Consider the following 18,127-nt stretch of genomic DNA (forward strand, 5'->3'; position numbering starts at 1 on the left):
TGCTTACCTCATCAGCATCTAGCTAGAGGAGAATATTATTGCTGTCGTGATAACACTCAATAGATCGACGCTGCAACCTCAAAGCAGTATAAACTGTCATGCAGTGTGTTTGCTTTTGATAAGACTCCAAACTAGACATTCTGGTTTGCATTTTACCTAAAACAGCCTTACCAATGCCGCCTGTATACCTTTTTACATGTTGTAGCAAGCAACGCACAAGTGTAACCAGTAATATTAAAGGTGGCTGTAAGTGTCCCATGTCATAGTAGTGAGCCAGCATGCACAATATCATGATCCAATTCTGCCACTCAGGCATGTTACCATGGTTACTGGCATTTTGGATCGCAACCACTCATAATTTATCATCCCTTAAATATCCTCTCAAAAAACTGTCATCAATGATGATGTAATAGCCTTGGAGTTAAGCTGATTGGCTGACCCCATGACAGCAGCAAGGCTGAAGGGGTCAGCCTCAGGTTAATGTTGTCTGCCACGTTGCCCCTAAGCACTGACCTAATGTCAGCTGCACACCACTGACCTTAACCTCAGTCAGTGATCCGAAGGACCTCAAAACTGACCTCAGATGAGCGCCTGATATAATTTTTCAGTGTGGGATCTGGTGCTGTGCAACATAGCTTAACATACCAAGCACAGAGAAGCGCAATTCAAATTGTATTTCCTTTTGTCGGTTGCCTCCATCAGTCAGAATCTGGTAATCAGGTTAAGGTTGGTGCTACACTCACAGACTAGCTAAGTTAACTTTGCTGAACGGTTATCTAAGACACGGAGGTGATTATCAAAATGATCATACACTAAATAGTATTTATCATTATTTTAACAATATTTACAAAGCTAACTGTGAAAAGTAACTCAAGAATGAAAAAGCAACATGTACAGTGATTAACGTTACTATGAAGTTGACACGAAGTACACAGACTTGCAGTTTGTAAAACAGATATACGTCGCACTACATTGTGCAAATAGAGAACTATTACATTAAGTATACCACAAATAAATATACCTAGTTCAATAAATGTAGTGAATTGTTTAATAAGAAAAATACCCCTGTCTTATTCATTCTTGGGTTTTACTAGCCAGCTAACAGATGTCAGTCTTCTACTGTTAGCAGCAGTTAGTAAAGGAGAAGCATACAACATTTCTCCATCCACAGTTCTCCAGTTGATCCAGGTATAAACTTGCAATCTCCTACTCCACAGCTCTCTATCATTTAAGCTACTTTCCCATCCACTCCAGCCCACCTCAACTGCATGTGACTGAGCCGTGTGGGAAAGGCTGTATGTGGAGTAGGGGGTGAATACGTTTAGGTTGACCCTGCCATAGAGTTGCGTAAAGGGGGGGCTGGACAGCTGTTAGCCACACAGCCATGATGGATTGCCAGGCGCTCTGTCAGCTCCCTTTGCGGATTTCATATTAGTACTGGATCATAATTTCTCACCTCTGGCCATCATTAGGATGATATGTTTACGGGCACAGTGAGATGGTGGCTATTTTTCTGTAAACACAACTGTTTGGGCATACCAAAAGCCGTTCTGTTATAAAAATGTGTGCGTGTTAGTCCAAGCGGACACACACACACCATTCATCACCTCAGCCCTGTTACCTGGATATATTTGTCTGCTGTGTGTGTGCGCGCCCATGTGTTTGTGTGTCTGTTTTGTCCCTGAGCTTTATTAGTGAACCCCTGACCTTCTTCCCGGTTTGAGAGTGGATCAATATGAACCATTTCCACACACACACACAGAGAGAGAGGGAGACAAGAGAGACACGAGAGAGAGTGAGACAGAGAGAGAGATGAGAGAGGTATAGAGGTGAGCGTAAGAAAGGATGAAGGAGTTTTAGGAAAGTAAATAAGAGAGACGGCAGCCAGAACCAGAGAGAGGGATGAGAGACAAAGAAAGAGGTGCAAGGCCGTGGGCGGGCGTAAAAATGAGAGAACATGAGGGAGTCAGGGGGAGAAAGGGGAAGAGTTAGATACCAAAGCAACGTGCAAGAGAGAGTAAGGGAATTTGAAGGTGTAGAGGAGATGAGAGAGACAGAGTGAGTGTGGAAATAGCAGAGCGAGCCAAGGAGGCTTGGAGGGAAAAAGGGAAGGAATTGAGGAAGAAAGCACAAAAAGCAGGAGTGTTTAGTTTGTCCAGAACGCAGACAAAATGGCAATTTCCTCAATACGCTGCACATTGCTATTTATAAGTGATCAAGGCTACATTTGTGTGTTGAGGCATATTTAACCTGTCTGCACTGGTCGCTATTGTAAGTATAGTCTAGGCACGCAAATGTACGCTAACTGATGCTGCATTCTGATTAACAGGATGTCTAGATGAAGAATGGAGATATACTCTTTTACTGTCAGTGCCAGGAAAATATCCAACAATATCAGTCAAGAAGAGTTTGATGTGGAGCATGACACTTCAAATCTCGATTTGCCTGGAATGACTGAACAGTGAGATGAATCAAATGTCAAAACATATTTGAACATATTTTTTAAAATCTGATTTACAATTAGTGATTTTCTTTTGTTCGACTTGTGTAGATCAAAACGTGAGTTGCCAGCCATCACATAACACTAGCAAATAAAGACAGTAATGTAAAGGAGAACGACACAAGGGCGGTGATTTTAATGAGGAATAAACAGAGTAAGAAGAAAATAGCATGTTAGGGAGAGATGGAGAGAAGGAAAACCAGCCAAGGAGAGAGCAGCAGGTCTTTTACAGCCGGGGTGTGCTCGAAGGAGAGGCAGTGATTCACCGGCCAAGAGAAGAGGAGGGCGAGAGGAAGAGTGATAGCCCCAGAAATCTTTTCGCCGCCGCTGCCAAGAACAGCGGGAGAAAAGAAAGAGTGGAGAGAGATAGAGGGAGGAGAGGAGAGGGTGATTGAACACTGGCTGCTGCACAAATAATATCGTGTCCGTCACCTGGCCACCACACTGTCCTCTTCAGCAGCTCACCTCTCTGTCATGTCAGCTCTTTGTGTGTGTGTGTGTGTGTGTGTGTGTGTCTATAATAATGACCCAGGAATACATCAAAACTCCCTTGTTGTGTGTGTGTGTGTTTCTGAAATTACACAGAGTTTAAAGAGGTGTATTCCACTAGAGGAAGTCAGGGAACCAGAGCATGAACAGGGGTCACTTTGCAGAATATATATTTTCTTACTCACTAAATCATCACATTAAATGATGATTTCCAGCTGTCCTCTCCACAGCAAGCAAAACATTAAACTAGCCAGCAGTAACCTTTTGAGGTTATAAAAATGCACTTATTTAGGAACTGTGGTCATACTAGCTTCTGAAAGTTTTCCTTGCATTCCTTTAGCACCCCATGCAACAGTCCTTGGTAGAGATGTTTTGTGACAATCTCCAAAGTTGATTTTGGAGCTGATCAAGGCACTTTCTAATAAGTGTGTCCAGTCAATTTCCAATTGTGCTCTGGTTAAACCAGCTGTCAAAGCGACCCCCTGGTCTCCTCGGTCAAAATACTTTGTGTGAATCACAGAGCAACTCAGATAAAAGAATCTTGGATGGATTTTTTGGGTATTGTGTGACAAAACTGCATTTGAAATTCCCTATTTAGTTCATGCTGAGTATTCAATAACATGACATTTTTACACAGAAATGATACAAAAAAAGAAGCCATCATGCAGGCTGTATTTTATTAATATAGAGCTATGAGCTATGCTGTTAAACATACTATCTGTGGCCTTACTAATTTTATACAAGCTTACTTTAACTAATCATCTAGAGAAATAGTGGTTTCGAACCTAAAATCATCATATTCTTAATCCTGAAGTACTTAAATTGGGTATTATGTTTTGGACATTCCTTTTCCTCACTGGAAGCACCATTGCTACTTGTCTGTACACGAGTCTCATACCTGACCCAAAGACTATTCAAGATGTCAAGCTCCTTTCTCTTGGTCACCAGATGGATGGTGAGGTTTTGAACCTAGTCATAAGCCGATGCATCAATCAATTGGAGAAACAGTCATAGCAACAACAACAAAAAAGAGTCAATCACAAATATAAATTTCTTTGATGCTGCGTAGGCCAGCTGTTGCATGACTGTCAGTGTCAAAGGTGAGATTTGATGCTGAACCTGAAATCTATATTGAAATTATTATTTGCATCGTAGCTTGTTAATGATTGTGCTCATTGCTGTCTTGTAACTTGGTCAGGATAAAGACTGTTGCTGCCTTTACTAAACCATTCAGTTCCATTTGTTCCAAACAAACAGATTGTGCTGCTGCTGGAGCTTTAAGTTAACAGTGTACCGTGAGTACTGTGTTTGGTCTAGTCAGGGTAGCTGCTGAGAGGAGCGTGGTTATCAGAGCAAGTAACGTCCCCCGGTGAGCTGCACCCTGGAGACTGATTACAGCCGCATAGCAGATGCAAATGTTATAACAGACCCATTTACGAATGGCTGATAAGAACAAACTCTAAAGGAGAGTATTATACTGACTCGCTGAATTGTTAGACATGTTACAACAAACATTCTGCATATCATGAGCCCACATTAGGTAAACCGAGCAGATTTTCATCACGCTGTCGCAGAAAAGACAAAGTGGAATTGGCTGGCTCCTAACCTTATTAAATCCATCATTACAAATATAATCTAACAAACATTACTCACTTGTGGTCTTTGTAAAACACAGTCCAATTTCTGCGGACCTAATCTAAAAGGATGTGCCGGCAAATGCGTTTAAGTAATTACACCTGATTAATTGAGCCAGAGTTGATGAGCAGAGTTAATTGACAGTCTAAATGAGTTGAGCTAGGAGACACCGATTGGGCGGGTTGTCTTAAACGTTATTGTTATAATGTGTCATGTTTCGGTTAATATGTGGTGATTTGATATTAGGAATTAGTTAACTTTGATACTGGATATACTTTTGATTGCATCACAGCGGTGTGTGTGAGCTAACAGTGCCCCACCCACACTGTGCTCAAGTGTCTCTCTCATCCCGTTATTGAAGGACAATAGAAAACCTTTTGGAAAAGACCCCATGCAGCCTGCGTGAGCTGCTTAATTCTCACTGTCTTTTATTCTGACCTTTCTCTCTCTCTCTCTCTTTCTCTCTCTGAGGAGTGTTTAACTCAACAAATCCCCATCTCTAACACCGGTCTAATGATACTAATTGTCAGTGTAATTATGTATTGATCTGTACTGTTTGTGGGTGGTGCGTTGCATACATCATTATCAGGAGTAATCAGAAAATGTGGGGCAGGGGTTGTGCCTGTGGTTGCATGCAAATAGTCTCTGTGTGTGTTTGTTTGCTTAAAGTTATTCTGGATGCCCAAATCAGCTTCTAACTTTGTTTTATTTCCCACGTAGATGAGTTGGATGTATGCAGTGAGCTCGGGTCTATGTGCCAGCCTGGGTTGTATGTGTAGATATATTACATTTGGATGTGTCCAAGTATAAACCAGTAATGCAATCCATCTTTAAAACAGAATAAGTAAGGATCACTATTTTTATTTAACAGATTTTTACATGTAAGCCCCTTTTTGAATGGGCAAATCAAAGTTGTGTTTTTTTTAACCTCAATGTCCCAATGTGTCCAAAAATTGTTTCCTTTTGCAAGGCGATACCGTTGATTGCAGTTTATAATGAACAAAGTTCACTTGCAATTAGTAAAGCTCAGATTATGCTTTATGAAATTGAAATTTAAGGGGAAAAAAGAGAAAATGCAAGTCCCTCAAAACAATATAAAAAAACAGTTTTGTCTTACAGATTTTTTTTTTTCAAACCAGATTTTAGGCTCTTTATTAAACATGAACAAATGCCAGAATATTTATTTGAAAACAGATTAATTTTACATTTAGTTTTTTCCCTTTTCCCAATTTTAATAGCCCGGGTTTATATGCAAATATTGAAAATCTTTTTTACTTTATGATAACCTGGCTGAAATGTTGGATTTTACTTTGTCTAATCATATTACTTGAACTTGATCTTCTTCGCTGCCTCTTAATGTTTTGGATTCGGTTACAGGTAGCATTTGATTTTCTTGAAGTATCGTTTGCGGTTTGAAACCTTTAAATCTGCTGAACCACTCTTCCACTGCTGGTCAATGAGCAGCCCCATCAGAGCAGTCAGAGGTTAAGTACTTTGCTTAAGGGCACCTGTGGTGGTTGATAATAGAAGGAGGAAGCATGTTACTCATTCACTTTCCCCACCCACATTTCCCAGCTGGTGTGGGGATTTAAACTGATGATCCTTTGATCACAAGCACTCTTCTTGTCTGCCTGTGAGCTTACATTGGCATCATTTTATTTTCAAGAGACTGCATGCTTCTTTGTGTGCATTTACGGGTATATTTCTTCCTGTTCATACTCCAAACAGTATATATTATTTCTCCTCTGTCTCTCCTGTTCACTTGGATTGCGGTCTAAACATGTGGTGACAGCTTTTGGAAGCGGCCCTCTGAATAGGTGCCAACTCCTTGAGGTTTCACTGTCTGCCTGGAGTGCACTCAACATAGAAATGACTACCCTGCAACCCATGAATATGGAATTGATGCAGTCGTCTCTTTTTCTAAATTATTGATCAGTGGGAATCTAGTAACATATTGTAGAAAAAAAACATCTTGGAAGGAAACACTTCACAGATTGTAAATAGTTTGGATAAAAATACTTTTCTTCACCCCTCACCCTGTACACATCTAGTCCTGGGTTTTAAATCCTCAGCCTGTATAAACACTTGAAGCAGGATAACGAAACAGTTTTCCCTCAAGATTTTGTTAATGCATCCTGCATTTTGTCTAACTCTATTGAGACACAACCATTTAAACACACTCTGTCTCCATGGAGCCAGCAGCGTCACAGCTGACGTCGCTGTTGAGTCTTGTGAGATTTTTACGTCTCGTTATCCTAAACACAGAGGTTGTTTTAGATGCGTGTGAAGTGTGTCTGTGTGGATTTGTGCTTGTTTTTACATTCATGTTCACTGCATGTCACATACAGCGTTCTCTTTATAGAGGCTTAAACCTTGGGGATTTGGGTGTTAATTGGCAAAGAGCAGCGATTCATTTCGATAATTCAAACGCTTATGTTTTCGAGCTCATTTTCATTACATCAGGTAGCACCAGCGCCCAAGTGTATTTGCTGCACGTTTATCAAGTGTAAGAAACAAAGAAGCCAGCAGCTTCCTGGTTACACAAATCGGACACATAAAATATCAAAATCAAATTAGGTCCATGGCTTGTTTTTCATTTGCTGCTTTTGACTTGAGCATAAAATCAAAAGTACAAAAAACAGGCCGTTTTTTGTGTTGGATTATTTATTGAATAACGAAATAACAAATTGCTTTTTAATTTATCTGAATTTGGATTCCCTATTGAATATGAAAAGAACGAATCATACACAGATTCTGTAATTGTCTGTACAAGAAGAGGGTGAGTCATGGCTGGATTCCCATTATGAGATGAATAATTCCTTTAACTGAAATATGAATTGTTTTTTTCGATTGTGTGCGCTGAATGGACGTAACAAAATCCCCAAATGACTAGAGGACAGCCAGGTACTTGGAAGTAGTAGTAAATCATTTTGTAGTGTTTATTTACACAGCTGTTGAGTCCTGGTGTTAGTGCTGTACATTAAAGAGATGTCAGAGTAAGCAGGCATCATGAAGCCTGTAATTCACTTTAACCTGGCCTGAGGTCAGCAGGTGTGTGTGTGTGGCTGCCATACATTGTTTCTTCCCCATTTGCTTCTGGATAAATATTAGTAGGCCTATATGTGAGAGGGACCTATGTTCTTCTTTGACAGTGATGTTGATTTTGACTTCACAGTAGGGCTGGCCGAGATGGCTTATAAATGATATCCCGATATGTTTAGACTATGCGGCGATATTTGATGCATATTTCAATAATTTTCCATTTTCTTCAAAATAACATGCCATAAATTCTCAATTAGGTTTTTTTCTCCTCTCACTGCAGAGGCCAGAGGATAACAGGCCTTTTATTATGATGCAGGCGTAGATACAATTGTTTATTTTGTTTATATTTGATTGGTTTTGTATGAAACCCTCTTGTTTCTTATCTGCCCTGGTTTTGTCGTGTTACTACATTAAGTTGTTAATTTTAACATATTGTAATCCAAAAAGGTAATCCAATATCTACAACATCCATGTAAATAATTTATTGCAACCATATATTTTTTTGATACCTTGTTGCTTTGGCGTTAGGAGTGATAACTGAAAATAAATAGCTTCTGTTATTTGGTATCTGACATTCAACTTAAGCCTAGTTCACACTACACGATTTTTAGCCCGATTTGCCGCTCGGCAACTGTCAGGCTGTGATCGGGGGTAAATCAGTGGTCGATCGGCGGTCGCCAGTCGTTATTTGTGAACTACACAAGGATGCGTCAAAACGGCTCCCTGACACAATTCTGACACGTCGCCGACGTCTGCCAGATAGCTAACATGCCAAATATCTGGAAGAGTTGGCCGACTTGACATCCACATCCAGCCAATGAGAGCAGGCAGCTGGCAGAGCAGACAGCTACTTTTTCACCGCAAAACACTTTCTATTCACCTCCAGTTTTCTCTGTAGCTCAGACAATCCCTGCTACCTGTGTGTGCTAATCCATTCTTTCACCAATATTTTTTTTTTTTTATAATTGCTATCTTTATAATAATAAACAACCCCCCGACCCTGTACGCAGGATAAGCGGTTGACGATGGATTTCGTGTGTAGATTTGCATCATTTCCCGTTTCACATTTCTCGTGTGTGTTCTTGACAAAACGTGGTTTGGAGACCTGCGTCGGGTGACACAGCCGCTGTCAGCTCGTGTGACCTCCTGTCACCGTTCAGTCATGTAGAGTGAACGCCACAACGACTTTAAGACTCCCGTCACAAGTTGTATAGTCTGAACAGCACGGCCATTGGCTGATGCTGAAAGTCGTGTAGTCTGCACGAGGCAGGTCAGTCAGGAGGACAACAATGGTTAATTAGTCTCCTGCATGTAAACGCCACCTGCTTTTAATGCAGAAATAAATTACTAAAATGTGCAAAGAATAACTCCCAATATGACGATATGGTCATCTTCCATATTGCTCATTAATTGATACTCGAATATAGCGCATCTCTACCTTACAGACACACATACACAAGCGTGTGTAACTATGGATACTAGCAGATGCTAGGTTGCTCTTCTGCTTTATTAATCAGCACATGGGTGTGTCTATGATGTATGCTTGTGAGCGCACACACACACTCTGCTGTGCTCTTTCTTTATTGTGTTTATTCTACCCAAAGAAACTCCAGCAATGTCTCCATGAGTTCAAGGCCCCTGCTGAGATTTCTGGGTAATTTATGAGCTGCCCTCTTCCAGAATCCCTTACCCCGCTTGGAGCCAGCCGCACACACACACACACACACACACACACACACACACACACACACACACACACACACACACACACACGCCAGGTAAAATACACCTGCATCTGCAAACATACTCCTAGTCTGCGTGCATGCTTGTGCACATTGTGAAAACCTTTATCATTGGATATGAAAACAAGGTGGAGGACTGCAGAAGAAAGCTCCTGTACCCAGATACTTTTCCCTTTCCTACTGTCCACCTCTCTTTCACTTCTCTCCTGTTCGTGCACACATGCACACACACACTTTGAGACATTAGGAAATATGCTAGATGAGGAATACTCGTGAGGCGTCCCTTTTGCTTTTTCTCTGGCACACACACACACAGCAGGCTTGTCTTGAAACCATGCTGTCAGCACTGGTACCACTCTACCTTCCAGCTCTCCATGATACAAAAACATGTTTTTTGTGTAGTTTTCTCTGTCTAAACAGGTTTTTATAGAAAAATGTAGCGCCTGTTAATGCCCTGCTCTGCCCAATTATTTCACATGTTGCTAAACGAATGAGTGTTTTTGTGTTTGCCATACATGTTTTCCTTCAACCTTAATAGCCATAATTCACAGCAGTATGTTCAATCAACAACACCATGTATGTTCCTGTACATAAGCCCATATTGTACTCTGCTGTTTCCATATGTTTTACTGAATGGAGGTCACTATGGATGAATTCTGCTTGAGGTTGGCGTAGCGTGTGCTCAGAAATATTTTCTTGACATAATTTGTTAAAGAAATCGGGGAATGGTTATTCAACCATTTCCTTCAGCGCAGGCCAGCCAGCGCACATCTGTAATCAGTCACTGTTGTTGTGTGTATACAGGTGTGTTTGGTGACTATATTTCATCGTGTTTCAGTGTGAAGTGGGTGAAGCAGCTCCACCCAGGGGAAACCCACCACAGTTGTGGCTGTACAACAGCAACACACATGACCTCTAGCTGTTTCTGGAGACCACTCTGGGTTTATTTATATATATTTGTGTGTGTGTGTGTGTGTTTATCTTTGTGTGAAATCCTCGTATATTGTATCAGCAGTATCTTGGTCACATATTTCTCCGTGACCTTGAATATCAACTGACAGCTCACATGTACTGTATATACACACCATAAGTATTATGCTTTACCCTCAGCCTGCATATTAACCCTTTCAAAACTCCCATTAAAGGCCACAGCTTAGTGTTCTCAGTCTGGGTATATTGCAGAGCTTAAACAATTTGACAGAATATTAATCGGCACTAGTTTACGGGTCACTAGTTACTAGTTAGTCATTTTTTGAGGAAAAAAATTGCAAAGCACCTCCTCACTAGTGTGTGTATATATAGTGTATATGTTCAGTTAGTCTTATATGATAATAAACTGAATGATTTGAGTTTTGGGCTGTTTGTCAGACAAAACAAGACATTTGAATGTTTTTTTTTTTTGAATGAATGAATGTAATTTTTTATGTATAGCCAGAGCAATTGAAAAGCACTAGCCAAACAACCATTAGTTGTGACCTTCATATGCAATGTACTATTTAACTGTTTAAACAAAAATCTCTTTCTTTTTGAAATAATAGATTACATTAGCTCCTGTTTTCACTTCTGACGTGCACTCATGCTTAATTTTGTTTTGGGAGGGGGTCTTGGGAAGGCAAGACCAAGCCCCAGTGAACTGCATATCCACAAATTCATTCTGCGCCACATGCACCCTATGAAAATCAAAACAAGAATCTTCCTCTCCTGCATCTGTAAGGCTGGTGGCTTAACTTTTTCATTCCAGGCGGAGTCCTGCATCGTTGAAAACACTGCAGAACGTTAAATACAGTCTCCAGCCAATAACCCCGCGGAGAAGGGGGAGGGAGAGGGGGAATATCTTTCCATACCGAATATCGGCTCTAACTCACGTGGGAATCTTTAGTGTCTTAAATTGCAGAACCCACATCAGAATGTAGCTTCCATTAAAATGCTTTCCAACCTCAAGGGAAACGCCTTTTATTCCATGCTGATCCATACTGTTTAAACCTCCCAGACCTGCAGGAATGCTATAGCACCTTTACCCTCCAGTGCCCCAGAGAGTCCCATATAGGCGTGTGTGTATGTGTGTTAACCCTTATGGACTCTAGGGGTTACTGTATGCAGTATTTTCGACAATTAGTCTCCTCCATAGAAGATGGATTAACCCTTTCAACTTGTTTCCCTTTGGCTCTGACGGCCAAATGGCTTGTGTGTGTGTGTATTTGTGTGGGGCTGACTCTAATCCAGATTGATGGATTTCTTTCCCCTGAATATATGGTTTAAAATGGTTGCCCCTAGTTGTATGGCAGATGAAGACGATGGGGATTGTTTTGTTGCTTGTTGCGAAATCTGTGTGTACACACAAAAAATAAACTGCAGCCTTTGGTTGAATGTGTGTGTGTGTATGTGTGCGCGGTTTACAAGTCCTCACGTGTGTCTGTCGGTGTGTGTTGTCTGTCAGTCGCCTTTGTTCAGAGGAAAGAAATTGCCCCCTGGCCATTAGTGCTCACAAAAGAAAGTTGTTTCAGGTAATGGCTGTGTGGGTTCCTGTCTCTCACTTTCTGACACACACACACACACACACACACACACACACACACACACACACACACACACACACACAGACACAGAAGCTTCAGTTCAGATGTCTTGCTTTTACCATGTGACATCACCACAGCAATAGAGAACAAGAGGGAGCAAGCTCTTTGTTGACTGCAGTTGATAGCCCACCACCCTACGCACACACACACTCGCACCTCTGCACTCTTTGGAGAACGTAATGAACGTCCAAAGAGGTGTGTGAGGGACCGAAGGAAGAGTAGTGACTTGCCGAGGAGGGATGGATGAAGAGGGAGATGCAGAGCAATTAGGTGTGAAGGGAAGAATGAACGTAGTTAGAAAAGGACAGGGAGGGGGTATTGATGTTTGCTCAGTTACTGTAGCAGCTGGAAGGAGATGGAGAAAAAGAGTGAGAAAGTAGAAAAAGGCAGAATAACGGGTTATTGACATGCGCTGAGCTGCAGGCAATTTAGGCAGATCGGGAGGGAGAGGGAGTTTGGGAGTGGGGGGGTGGGGGGTGTTATCTTTTCTCCTGTGTGGATCAATCAGATGATGTAGTGATAAGACTGTGGATTACACCGCCATTTACACACTCCCCAAGTGTGTGTATGTGTTTACTAACCCACACTGGTTGACACGGATGCCCATTCAATTCCACACTTCAGCAGTCAGTCAGCGACCTCACATCTGACACGCACGCACGCATGCCTGCATGCATGACCCCCACACACATTTGGGCTGTGGCGAAGACACTATTGCCAAAGCAGCATCCAAAGAGTGTTTATTGTTATTTTCAATTCACTGATGTATTGTTTAGTCTTAACCATTTCAGAAAATGGTGAAAAATGTAACATCGCTATTTCCCAGACCCAAATGGATGTCTTCACGTTGCTTGTTTTATCTGAGTCACCATAAAAAACCTAACGATTTTACATTTACAGAGATATAACAGAGAAAAACATATGAGAAGCTGGAAAAAGTTCATATTTGGCATACTTGTGACTTTGCAGACAGTTGGTTGTCACAGTCATTGTCAACCTTCTGTCAGTCATTGAATTGATTAATCAATTGTCATCATACTAGCAATCATTTCAGTGCGTACTATATTTACTCCAAAAATCAGCAAGAAAGTATTAAATGTCTTAGTTAAACAAACCATTCATTGTCTTAGCCCTATTTAATGGGCAACTGATTATATTCTGTGTGTGTGTGTGTGGTCACTGGTTAAGGCATCATATGGGTCAGTGGATTGCCCGGGGCGATGGGCCCCCCGTGACACAGGAATGTTCCAGATTTTGTCACATGTTGACCAGCATTACCACCATGTCACCGGCGTGACTGAGCACTTGAGCACAACAATATGCTGAAGGTTTTGCATGGTGGGATTTGGTTAGGGGGAAAGAAGGGTGTGTTTATGAATGGCTCATGTTTAAACAGGCTGCTTCACATGTTGGATAATCAAGTCAAAGTGTTGAAGTCAGATGACGCACCTATAGCCCCGTCTGTACACCCACTGTGATATAGAAACAAATGACAAGAGGACCTTTAGACAGCTCTGCCGCTTTCAAGATTTGTTGTTTAGGGGCATCCTTGGAAGTCACTGGGCTAAGACGCTTGATGTCTTGGGCTTGATCCGGCTCAGGACCTTTGTTATGTTTCATTCCCTGCAATCTCCTAGTCCTTTTTCTCCCTGTTCTTTGAAGTGTTTAACAAAAATAAGGCTTTAAAATACAAACAGGGAAATTATTTAAAGTGTACTGTGACGCTGTGCGTGTGTACTGAATCAGAAAAAAAAATGCACAACATAAAGTAGACTTTGTGTGTTTATTTACAACCTTACTTTCTAGCCTTTGAATTTCTTTTACTAAACGCCAGCATGAAGTCTTAACATCTTTTAATACACAAACACACCAAACCTCATGTAAGACTCCTTTTCTTAAGGTCCAACATTAATGCTATAAATGATTGACCGAATCAGAATAGATTTTGATCAGACTTGCCTGATTATTGTCTTGTCTTCCTTCCTCCAGCCGCTACAGATAGACGATAACTTCTGCGGCCAGGACTTCAACCAGCCTCTGGGTGGAACCAGCACCATCGAGGGCACCCCCCTCTTTATCGACAAAGATGATGGCATGACCTCGGTGGCGGCATATGACTACCGCGGCAACACCGTGGCTTTTGTTGGCACACGCAATGGCAAACTGAAGAAGGTAGGAATTCCTTTTTTTTCCCCCCATTGTGGCTTTTTATTTTTTTTTAAATATACATGGGTTTTTCCTTTTATAAATTAATTGAATGAAAGGTAGGTTGTTTTTGTGTTTTGGTTGATTCTGCAGTTGAAGGGAAATTAAGCACACTGGCTTTTTTGGTACTTGTCATTTCAAGGACGTTTGTTGTGCATTTACACCAAGCACTTTGCAGCCACTTTTAAAACTAAGATTAAATGCAGTCAACTCCATTTTTCTCAGCAGTGGCCATTTCCAACAGGGCATTCAAGTGCCTCTTTAAAACTTGTTCGTTTAACAAGCAATTTAAAGCAAGTCTGCGGCTACTCCCTCATCGATTGTCATGTTAGTCACGTCAAACATAAAATGTTACTGCTGGTGTCCCTAACACCACGTACAGCCTAGCCTCTAATTTTAAGAGCTCACCTTCAATCAATCTAACTGCTATGACTGGTGAATGGCTTTTCTGTTCTGGTCAGCTATGTAGTTGGGATTAATTCAGGTGGATAGATAGAGGGTAGGACAGAGGGATAGAGAGGTGATGGATGGATGGATGGATGGATGGAACTTTCTGTGTTCTGTGAGTGTTTGACTTTTAGTTCAACTCTGCTTGATGTAACTTTTCTTTTGCAGAGCAGTTTAGAAGTGAATATCTTAATGCTTTTTTTTTTTTTGGTTTCCACACTAGCAGTTTGGGATTTATGTCAACACCAGATACACATTTTGAGCACACTGATGCAGCTGCTCTTGGATGAAACCATGTTAACTGTACATTGATGTAACAGAGTGACAGTTGGGTCGAATATATTCTTGGTTAGTTTGGCTGACTTGTACATAACTGTCTTTGTGATTGTATGTTAGATGTACACTCACAAAAATGCCAGAATTACAATTCTATCTGTGTAATATGCTTGTGTGTATTCATTCTGGTGTATATGTGTGTATCCAGTCTACGAGAGGACAGGGCTCTCGGGGTAAATGATAGCTCATTAGAATTCACCCTGCTTCCCTCTGCACTTCTCAAGACCTGTCACCCATTCAATATTATGAATGTATAATCAGTGTGTGTGTTTGTGTGCTTCTAATGCGTGTTTGTGTATGCACGCAGTGTTTGTGTGTTTGTCACTCACAGTACGCATAATCATGTGTGCACTGGAGATGGCATGGATTTGTGTGTGTGTGTTTGAGTGAACATGAGACAACAAACAGTACAACGTTGACTAAGATTCAGCACAGTACATTTGTCAAAGTGACACCCATTCACTTAGCTTGGCAGTAGTTCCTTTTATTTATTTTGCCTATCGTCACATAGGTTTCCTTCTGTCCTGTTGTGCACTTTGGTTGAGGTATGAACATCACCTGGGAAAGAAATGCTAAAGTAGGTTGTAGAGGAAAGTTGTTTTTATATGTGTGTGTGTATGTGTGTAACAACAGAGCCAAAAAGCCTTCAGTTCTTTTGGCTGCCTTCTGTTTCAGACAGTACCCCACCCCCCCAATACAACAAGAAATCTGGTATTGGAAAACATTCAATTTGCATAGAAGGAACAATATCTAAAACCTGACATTCGAGCACATTCACACAGACTCCCAGCAGTGCCAGTTTGAGGACTTCTATGGAGAAAAATCCAATAAAAAAAAAAAGGACAAAGAGGGGAAAAAAACAGTAAAGTAATAAAGAGACAGATGAAGGCAAAACGGGAAAAGAGCAACTGAATTAGTAGCGTGTGATAACAGATTCTTCCTCTCTGATTTGGCAGCCGTTCGTCCTCCTCTTCTCTGTGTTTTTAGGTCATTGTCTCTCTAAGTGATTTTATTTGTGTGCTTATTATCTTATCTGTAAAATAAGATGTTTGAGTCATCAGGGTCTGTTTGACTGTGTTTTTAGCTTTTAACAGTTTTGTGGGAGGGCATGCAGACCACGATGCCATGATGGAGCACGCTCCTATTCTTAACACTTTCCTCTGGAGAGCACTAGTGTTGAACGCTGTTTGTATGGCCATGCCTGAGGATGTGGACGGGAGAAACGGGGAGAATATGGGTAGAATGGATGTTTGCACTAAAAGGAGATAGGCCTAGTTTTCTAGTGTGTTCTGTTTTAAGTAACGTTATTTTACCTGAAGCATCTCTTCATTCGTCATTTGGCCGGACATGAAGGGCTTTGATATCTTATTTACGTTCAGTCTATTTTTAACCAACTCGAATGTTCAAGGTTGTCCAGAGCAACAAGACGGTGACATAAACAACATGTTTAATGCACTAATGAAGTCCCTCTGTGCTCTGTGGGCCACACACGCACAGGGGAAGCTTTTACTAATGAGTCCTGGTTTGATGGGACAAAGATAGGCGGGATACAGGGAGAGGAAGGGAGGGAGATAGAGAGATGAAGCAGATAGAGAGAAGAGCATGAGGAGGCGGAGGAGAGAAGGAAGTGATGAAGAGAGGTGACGTCCACTGGTGTGACCAACTAATTCTAGCGGTCATGTGGATACCGCTGCGGTCAAGGACACAGCAGCGGACTGCCCATCCGCTGCACTTAATATTTAGGATTAAAAGCCTCCATTCCCTTTGACTAATGAAACAGTGGGGCTTGTGTCTGTTCATCTGTCAGCATGCCAGCTTTAAATACTGTACCATATCTCACTCCCTCCTTTTTATGTCTTCCTCTTTGAAGAAACGCTGTAACTTAGCCACCGCTGTCATGTAGTGAAGCAATCAGCAGATGGACATTTAAGGGAAACTCTGGTGATTTGGGCTATTCTCTCGACCGCTTCTGCTCTTTAAGGCGCTGTTGAGCATTGACAATGAAAGGGCATTCACCATGACCCACACACACACTTGCACACATAGACACGATCTCAATAGGTGGTCTGAGGACATCAGACAAAAGAGAGAATCCAAGTCGATAATCCAATACCTATTGTAAGTGCATGTATTTTATACTACACACACACACACACACACACACACACACACACACACACACACAGGATTCCAAGATTCCTCAGCTGCGCCCTCCACCGGGTGCCGATTCAAGCCATCTGCTGTATGTATGTGGCCAGTGTTCCAGGTGGTAGGAGCCCTCAGTGCTTGACGTGCGCCCATTGTGGCCCTGCCAGGCTCAGGTGTGTGCGGTGGGGAGGTGCTGCCTAATGCCCATTCATCTGATCAGGGCATCAGTGAAGCAAACCTGAGCCGTCTGATGACAGTAGGAACAGTTGCAATGTAAGACTACTTTTAATGGCCAGTGTAACAAAAACAAAACATACTGGAAAAATACAACCATTCTTCTAATGTCAATTAAATCAATGCAGAATAAAAGTCCTTCAAAATGAGATTAAGCTGAGGGCTGCTGTGTTGGTTAGTGTGAAAGTCTCATAACCGAAAGAAAACATGATTGACCGCCAAAGTTTTCCATGAACTAATTAGCATTGGTTCTGTTAAGGTGTCCCTGAGCAAGAACACAAACCCTTATCAATAATGTTTAACGTAAAGGGGGAGAGAGTGACTGCATCGTCCCACGCAGATACAATCTAAAACATCAAGTGCCAGACGAGGTTTGAAATGTGATAGCTGCTACACACAGTAGGCCTCTTTAACACACACTTGGTTTTTATGAACGGCTCTTGTCATCATCTAGAGTTTGGCCGCTTGATTAAAGAGAAAAAGATCATATTAAGTTTAGCAATACAAAATAATTACAAGGACACATTGCCTGGGGATGGGCGAGGGAGACCGCAATTGCAGAAGAAAGGTGTTACATATCTTTATTATGTGTATCAGAGGTTTGAGCTTTACCAAAACTGAAATAAGCACATGCAGCTGTGCAATTACTTTAAAGTGACTTTGCTGAGAAAGTTTCCAACATCTAACCTCCATAAAATCTTAAACTAATCTAACAAGTATAATTAAATACATGCTGCAGCTATTTGGCTATTAAAGCTGGGATCAGTTCTGTT

General features: G+C 41.4%; 1 protein-coding gene across 6 annotated transcripts in view; it reads left to right on the plus strand.

The window, feature by feature from the left end:
- plxna1b (plexin A1b) overlaps positions 1 to 18,127 on the plus strand; it is a 200,039-nt gene that overhangs the window by 39,925 nt on the left and 141,987 nt on the right. For all 6 annotated transcript variants that reach the window (XM_046029350.1, XM_046029354.1, XM_046029353.1 and 3 more), the window contains exon 3: positions 13,974 to 14,156. In XM_046029350.1, the coding sequence (XP_045885306.1) occupies positions 13,974 to 14,156 (183 nt within the window). The remainder of the gene's footprint in view (positions 1 to 13,973; positions 14,157 to 18,127) is intronic.

The sequence above is a fragment of the Micropterus dolomieu genome, linkage group LG18 (genome assembly GCF_021292245.1).
Source record: "Micropterus dolomieu isolate WLL.071019.BEF.003 ecotype Adirondacks linkage group LG18, ASM2129224v1, whole genome shotgun sequence".
NCBI classification, from domain to species: domain Eukaryota; kingdom Metazoa; phylum Chordata; class Actinopteri; order Centrarchiformes; family Centrarchidae; genus Micropterus; species Micropterus dolomieu.